The sequence below is a fragment of the Coniophora puteana genome (genome assembly GCF_000271625.1).
Source record: "Coniophora puteana RWD-64-598 SS2 unplaced genomic scaffold CONPUscaffold_2, whole genome shotgun sequence".
NCBI lineage: Eukaryota > Fungi > Basidiomycota > Agaricomycetes > Boletales > Coniophoraceae > Coniophora > Coniophora puteana.
The window spans coordinates 265,533-272,736 of NW_006913054.1; the positions used below are offsets into that span (position 1 = coordinate 265,533).

Consider the following 7,204-nt stretch of genomic DNA (forward strand, 5'->3'; position numbering starts at 1 on the left):
CCACCTGCGCCACATCTCGACCGCTTCGACACCTTTCGCCACACTTCGACCCGCCCGCTTCGACTCAACCCTGATCGATATCGACGACCATCTGCGTCATACGCTTTGTCTCTCATTGTCCCTCCGGCCTCGACACCTCGCTTGGACTTCCGACCCGTACGCGCAGCTAGATCTGTGCCTAGATGCTTTTGTCTTCTTTTCACGGTCTCTCCTTATCGCTAACACTCACTGCAAACCTCATGTACACGCGTTCGTTTTGACTCGTAATTTCTCTTACTCATACCTCGTCTCGAAAACGTATAAATACAGCATCCTGTCGTAGCTAGTCTGCATTGAATTCAGCCCCAGTTTCCCTCTCAAACTCGAGTTCAGTCCGAGTCTCAATTCCCACTCGTATTCTTTACTTCTTCGGCACTCTCTGTTCCTATTCCCCTTCGAACTCGTATCTACTTCGTCCAGCCACTGAACGGCTCGACTCCCCACATATTGGAGCCCACCGCGAGGGGATTAGGCTACTTTCATTAAGTGCCTCCCCTTTCTACACCATTCATCATTCCCAACAAATACTACTATACTTCGCGTATCCCCCAGCTCTCCCGACACGAGCAGGAGATCTCGGACGCTGAACGACGCGGACGCCTATTTGCTCAAGACTCAGTCAACGGACCTCGCCGCTTGCGCCGGCATCTAAGTTCACTCTCGTATCAGCCACAAGACACTTCAAACTCCCCGTTACAAGCACATCTCCCCGGTCATCTTGACACCGAACAAGAAATCGAAACATCGCATACACCCGACACACCGTTACATTCGCATCTCGGCGACCACGAAGAACACATCGAACCTCACGCAACAGAACCCATCGAAACTCAGAACCAAGCTAAAGACTCGCATCCCGGCGAACCCACAGAAGACATCGACACCCCAACGCAGTACCAGAACATCGATTCGCCTCTCACCGTACTCCCCGAAACCCCTCGTCATACATCTCGAATTTTTAATACTCCCCTTGCCTCGTTTCGCACTGCACCTTCAACACCCATCTCGCCGTCTCCGTTATCTATCGCGTCCGCTCCTCATTTAAATCACACCATTAATTCCCCGTCACATTCTACTATGGCACCGTCTTTATCCAAAGGTATATCGTCCATGCCCGGCCCGTTTTCCAATAAAGCACCCTCCTTCGACGGCGAAACCTCTCAATTGCTGGAGTTCTTCGAGTACTTCGAGGACCTCGCCGATGGAAACAGCCTCACCGACTCGGAACGTTGCAAGATGCTCGTACGCTACGCCGATGTGACCACCAAGCGCTTTTGGACCACTCTAGACGGCTTCGACTCGCGGGACTACGCTACTCTCAAGGCTAGTATCCTTGCTCAATATCCCGGAGCTAGCAAAGGCACCAAGTATACTATCAGGGACCTCGATCGCATCGCTGGCAGCTACTCGGAACGCACCATCTCAACCGAATCTGACCTCTCTCAATATTATCGTGCCTTCCGTCCGATTTCGACATGGCTCCTCAAGAACAACAAGATCTCTATTCGCGAGCGCAACAATTATTTCTGGCGAGGTCTCCCGAGCGCTGCTAGGCGCGCCATCGATCGTCGACTCGAGCGCACCGATGAGAAGTACTCTCGTGATGAGTGCCCCGACTACGAGGCCGTCATGACTGCCGGCCGATTTGTTTTCTCTGAAGACGCTTTCGATGCCGATCTAAATGACCCCATCGCCATTCGCATTCAATCCTACAAGGAAACGCGCACGCCTAGCCGTGCCAAGTCATCTCGGCACCACGAGCACTACGACTCAGACGACTCGGACGACGATAATCCACGCGCTCGGCGCTCGTCAGCAGCTCAGGAAATCCAGACGCGCACCGTTCGCTTTGACAATGCTAACACGCGCTCGAGCGTTGATGAAGTCGAAGACCTTGCCCGCAAATTGCACTCTCTTGATGTACACGACGTTAACTACTCAGTCTGTTATACACGGCTCCTCACGATCTCTCCGACTGCCGCCTCAGCCTGGATGGCTCCCGCAAAGCGACAGCAAGCCCAGGTCAACCAAACGTCTGCCTACGGCAATCCACCGCCATTCTCTTGCTATTTTTGTGCGGATAAATCCCACCGCATCTCAGACTGTCCTCACGTTGAGCGGTACATCAAGGCTAACAGGCTCATTCGCGCTGGACGGTTCCTCATTTACCCGGATGGATCTCGGATTGCTAGGCCCACTGATTCCTCTGCTGGTCTCAAAGTCTCTGTGGATGCTCACTATAATGGCCCTCTCCGAGATTCGCCACCTCACCAGTCAGATTCCAGCACTCGTATCTCCAACTCTTGGTTTCTTCAGTGTGCACCAATCGCTGAAAACCATGCCTTTGTAACCGACTCTCTCGAAACTGATGAAGCGACCACGGCAGCTATCACTCGTTCTAAGGGCAAGGCTAGGGAAGAAGAAGCTAAGGGTTCGTCGGTAGGAAAAGAAGCGGTGAAGAACTCCGGGAAATTCAAGGCCAGGGTTGAAGAAGAAGAAGAAGATAGCTCTCAGCAGGTCACCAAGGCTACTCCAACTCCTGCATCGAACGCTCGAGCCCCCGCGTACACCTACGAGTCAAAGGCTATTGACGCTGACGCACCGGATCGTATTTTCAAGCGTATCCTCAACTCGCCTGTCCCAAACGTCACTGTCGGAGAATTGCTCTCGGTCAGCTCAGAGCTTCGGAGAGCTGCTGTCGACCATGCTCGAACTACTCGGGTTCCAACAAACTCGCTCTCTGCACCGGCGCTCGCTGCTGCACTCACTAGCCCACCCATTCAAGTCGACCACGCCACACCGCTGCGAGAGCTCCGAGTCACCCTCAACGGCTCGCACGAGGAACACGCCCTGCTTGATGAAGGATCAGAAATTGTAGTCATCCGCCAAGACATCTGGCAGAAGCTCGGCCTGCCCGCTAACAAGGAACGCACTATGATTATGCAGACCGCGAACGGCACGACTCAGGAAATGGCAGGGTGCGCAGAGATGCTCGAAATCGACGTCGGAGGCATCAAGACATGGGCGCATGCATACGTCGTCCCTGACAGTCCATATCGCTTACTTCTAGGCCGCCCGTGGCAGCGTCTGGTTCGCCTCTCGAAAGAAGAAACACACGAAGGTGTCTATGTCACTATACACGACCCAATCAACCCCACAAACCTTCAACGTGTTGAAGCGCCTCCTCGACCGTTTCAGAAAGCGCCCACTTCATGTTTTCTCTCGTCTCTAGCCTCTCAGCAACCCACTCTGGTTTCTAAAGTCTCTCAGCTCTCCATGGCCCCTCCTTCAGTTTCGTTTGATATCTCTCCTCAAGAAGTTCTGCCTCCTACCGCCTTTCCAAAGCTCTCAGCAACCTCTCTCGCAAATTCTATCTTAGAATCTTCATTCGACATTGACCGCTCTCGCGCTACATTTGCCTACAAGAAAGTTGCAAATAAAGTCAAGCCAGTTGCAACTACCATGCCTGAGGATGCTCGTGTCGTCCGCTGCTTCCCTGAAGACCCTCTTTCTAGCCTTCCGCAACTATCTCCGCACCCTCCCGATTTTTCTCCCGGCACCCGTCTCACTCAAGAGCGCATGGACGAGCTCGGAATATTTGACAGCGATTTTCTGTGGCCCGAAGAGCAGAAGCTAGCCGCTCAAGTCCTCATCAACAATGAGAAGGGTCTTGCTTGGAACGAGTCAGAGAAAGGCAGATTTCGAGATGATTACTTCAAGCCCATCACCATCCCCACCATCGAACATACTCCCTGGATGCACCGTCAACCGCCCATTCCTCCCGGTATCCGCGAGAAAGTCATCAATATTATCAAGAACAAGATCGACTCCGGCGTCTACGAGCCGTCCAACGCATCATACCAGTCCCGTTGGTTCTGCGTCGCGAAAAAGAACGGAGACCTGCGGCTTGTACACGACCTTCAACCCCTCAACGCTGTCACCGTCAAGGACGCCGCATCAATGCCGTACGTCGACCACTTCACCGAGCAAGCTGCAGCCCGTTCGATCTACACAGTGCTGGACCTCTTCGTCGGATTTGATCACCGCCCGCTCGCCGACTTGTCTCGCGATCTCACGACCTTTCAAACACCTCTAGGCACCATGCGGCTCACTGTTCTTCCCCAGGGATGGACCGGCTCGCCCCCGATTTTTCAAAATGACGTAGCATTCATCCTTCAAGACGAAATCGATATTGCACCAAATTTCATGGACGACGTCTCTGTTTATGGCCCTCACACGCGCTACGAGCTCCCCGACGGTTCCTTCGAGACGATCTCCCAAAACTCTGGTATCCGACGTTTCGTCTACGAGCACCTAGTCGACGTCAACCGCGTTCTTCATCGACTCACTCACGCTGGCGCCACAGTCTCAGCCAAGAAGCTTTTTATTGCAAGGCCTGAAGTCACCATTCTTGGGCAGCTCTGTAACTATGAAGGACGTCTACCCGATCCCTCAACCGTCTCAAAGATTCTGAACTGGCCATCTCCTTGTGAATCTCGCACCGAAGTCAGAGGTTTCCTAGGTACAGCTGGTCTTGTCCGCTCGTGGATCGACAATTACACCGAATTAACTCATCCCCTTCAACGCCTCACTCATGTCTCTGTTCCCTTTGACTGGGGAGCTTCTCAATATAACTCTATGGCCTCCACAAAGCTAGCGGCAGCAAGATGTGAAGCTATCCGACCCATTGACTACAAGGCTGCAAATGAAGACTCAACTCGCTATGTAATTCTCGCTGTTGATTCCTCAAATATCGCGGTCGGCTTCGTTCTCTCTCAACTAGACTCTCAAGGCCGCCGCCGGATCGCACGCTTCGGGTCCATCACTTGGAACGACCGCGAAGCTCGTTACTCGCAATCCAAGCTCGAGCTTTATGGCCTCTCTCGCGCTCTCAAGGCCTGCAAAGTTTGGCTCATCGGACTCAAGAATTTTACTGTGGAAGTGGACGCTAAATACATCAAGGGTATGCTCAACAACCCCGACATTCAACCCAACGCCTCCATGAACCGCTGGATTGCGGCCATCCTTTCTTTCGATTTCACTCTCAAGCATGTCCCTGCTGACAAGCACAAAGGGCCAGACGGCCTCTCGCGTCGACGCCGCGCCCCAGAAGACGACTTGGAAGAAGAAGACTCACCTGAAGAAGTAGACAACTGGTTTGATGAAGCTCTGGGATGTGGGATTTGGGCTGCAGGGGTCGCCGAGCAGGAAAAGAGGCTGGTCCTCTCTGGAGGAGTGCAGCAGACTGCAGAAAGTGGTGAGGGGAGGGAGGAGCTCGAGCAGACGAAGAAGACCAACTACAACAACATTCCTACTGACAACACCACTCTTCAACGCAATCAAGACCTTCATGACATCAAGAACTTCTTACAAACACTCACAACACCGCCCGAACTCGACGAGAAGGCCCGCCACCAATTCATCAAGCGCGCATCTCACTTTTTCGTCACGAACAATCGTCTCTGGCGCAAAGATCCATCCGGCCGTCATCAGCTTGTCATCTATCCCTCCGATCGCTTTCGCATTCTTCGAGACATGCACGATCGCCTTGGTCACAAAGGATTTTACTCGACTCGCCGCACAATCGTTGATAGATTCTGGTGGACTTCTCTCGACAAGGACCTCGCTTGGTACATCAAGACTTGTCACCAGTGCCAAACTCGCTCAGTTGAACACGTTGTCATTCCGCCTACCGTCTCGATGCCAGCTCCGCTCTTTCGCAAGGCTCACGTCGACTCGATGTACATGCCCAAAGCCTACGGGTACTCGTATATTACTCAAGCTCGCTGCTCTTTGACTGGATGGGCGGAATTTCGCGCACTCAAAACTGAAACCGGACGCACGCTCGGTGCATTTCTATTCGAAGAAGTACTCTGCCGCTGGGGCGGAATCGAGGAGATTGTCACAGACAACGGAACCCCTTACGTTGCCGCGCTCGATTGGTTATCCAACAAGTACGGCATTCGACACATTCGCATTTCGGCATACAACTCCAAGGCAAATGGCATCGTCGAACGTTCGCACCGCACCATCCGTGACTCGCTCGTAAAGGCTTGCAACGGCGACATCTCTCAGTGGCCAACTCTCGCACACCACGTTTTCTGGGCTGATCGTGTCACCACTCGGAAGTCTACCGGGTACTCACCATTCTACATGGCTCATGGTACAGAGCCCCTCCTTCCGCTCGACATCACCGAGGCCACCTTCACCCTTCCTGAGATCTCAACTCGGGTTGGCACGTCCGACCTTATTGCTATTCGCGCTCGCCAGCTTGCCAAACGGGATGAAGACCTGCAACTCATTCACGATCGCGTTTTGAAAGCTCGATACTCTTCCATTCGTGACTTCGAAAAACGTTTCAAGAACACTATACACGACTACGACTTCGCACCAGGAGCACTCGTCCTCGTCCTCAACAAGAAAATCGAGCCCGCTTCCAACGCTAAATGCAAACCTCGCTATTTCGGACCCATGCTTGTTGTCTCGCGCTCTCGCAACGGCTCTTATCGTCTCGCCGAAGTCGACGGCACCCTCTCCAAGCTCAAGTTCGCCGCGTTTCGCCTCATTCCGTATCACGCTCGCTCGTCTCGCGAAATTCAAGTCACCCAGTTCGTTGATCCCGAAGACCTCGCTACTGCCAATGCAGACGAATCCGACCAGTTCTAGGCACCTCCAAATGTCGAGCGGACTCGACATTTCAAGAGTTGTGAGGGGATGTAAGGGACGCGCTGTGCGCGCGCCTAGACGGCCCCTGACCACCTGCGCCACATCTCGACCGCTTCGACACCTTTCGCCACACTTCGACCCGCCCGCTTCGACTCAACCCTGATCGATATCGACGACCATCTGCGTCATACGCTTTGTCTCTCATTGTCCCTCCGGCCTCGACACCTCGCTTGGACTTCCGACCCGTACGCGCAGCTAGATCTGTGCCTAGATGCTTTTGTCTTCTTTTCACGGTCTCTCCTTATCGCTAACACTCACTGCAAACCTCATGTACACGCGTTCGTTTTGACTCGTAATTTCTCTTACTCATACCTCGTCTCGAAAACGTATAAATACAGCATCCTGTCGTAGCTAGTCTGCATTGAATTCAGCCCCAGTTTCCCTCTCAAACTCGAGTTCAGTCCGAGTCTCAATTCCCACTCGTATTCTTTACTTCTTC

At 53.1% G+C, this 7,204-nt stretch overlaps 4 protein-coding genes across 4 annotated transcripts; all 4 read left to right on the plus strand.

Annotated features, from left to right (window-relative positions):
• Window positions 1-1,149: 1,149 nt before the first annotated feature.
• CONPUDRAFT_16488 (uncharacterized protein) lies at window positions 1,150-1,554 on the plus strand (the record flags this gene model as incomplete). The annotated part of the gene is made up of 1 exon (XM_007765760.1): window positions 1,150-1,554. A coding segment is annotated over one exon (405 nt), but the record flags the coding sequence as incomplete, so codon positions are not given.
• Window positions 1,555-2,841: 1,287 nt separating this feature from the next.
• On the plus strand, window positions 2,842-3,186 carry CONPUDRAFT_34772 (uncharacterized protein; the record flags this gene model as incomplete). Its single annotated transcript, XM_007765780.1, has 1 exon — window positions 2,842-3,186. A coding segment is annotated over one exon (345 nt), but the record flags the coding sequence as incomplete, so codon positions are not given.
• A 369-nt stretch (window positions 3,187-3,555) lies between these two features.
• Window positions 3,556-3,888, plus strand: CONPUDRAFT_26744 (uncharacterized protein; the record flags this gene model as incomplete). Its single annotated transcript, XM_007765769.1, has 1 exon — window positions 3,556-3,888. A coding segment is annotated over one exon (333 nt), but the record flags the coding sequence as incomplete, so codon positions are not given.
• Window positions 3,889-6,192: 2,304 nt separating this feature from the next.
• On the plus strand, window positions 6,193-6,705 carry CONPUDRAFT_48824 (uncharacterized protein; the record flags this gene model as incomplete). The annotated part of the gene is made up of 1 exon (XM_007765916.1): window positions 6,193-6,705. One exon carries the CDS (start codon window positions 6,193-6,195, stop codon window positions 6,703-6,705), a length of 513 nt encoding a protein of 170 aa, XP_007764106.1.
• Between the last annotated feature and the right edge of the window lie 499 nt (window positions 6,706-7,204).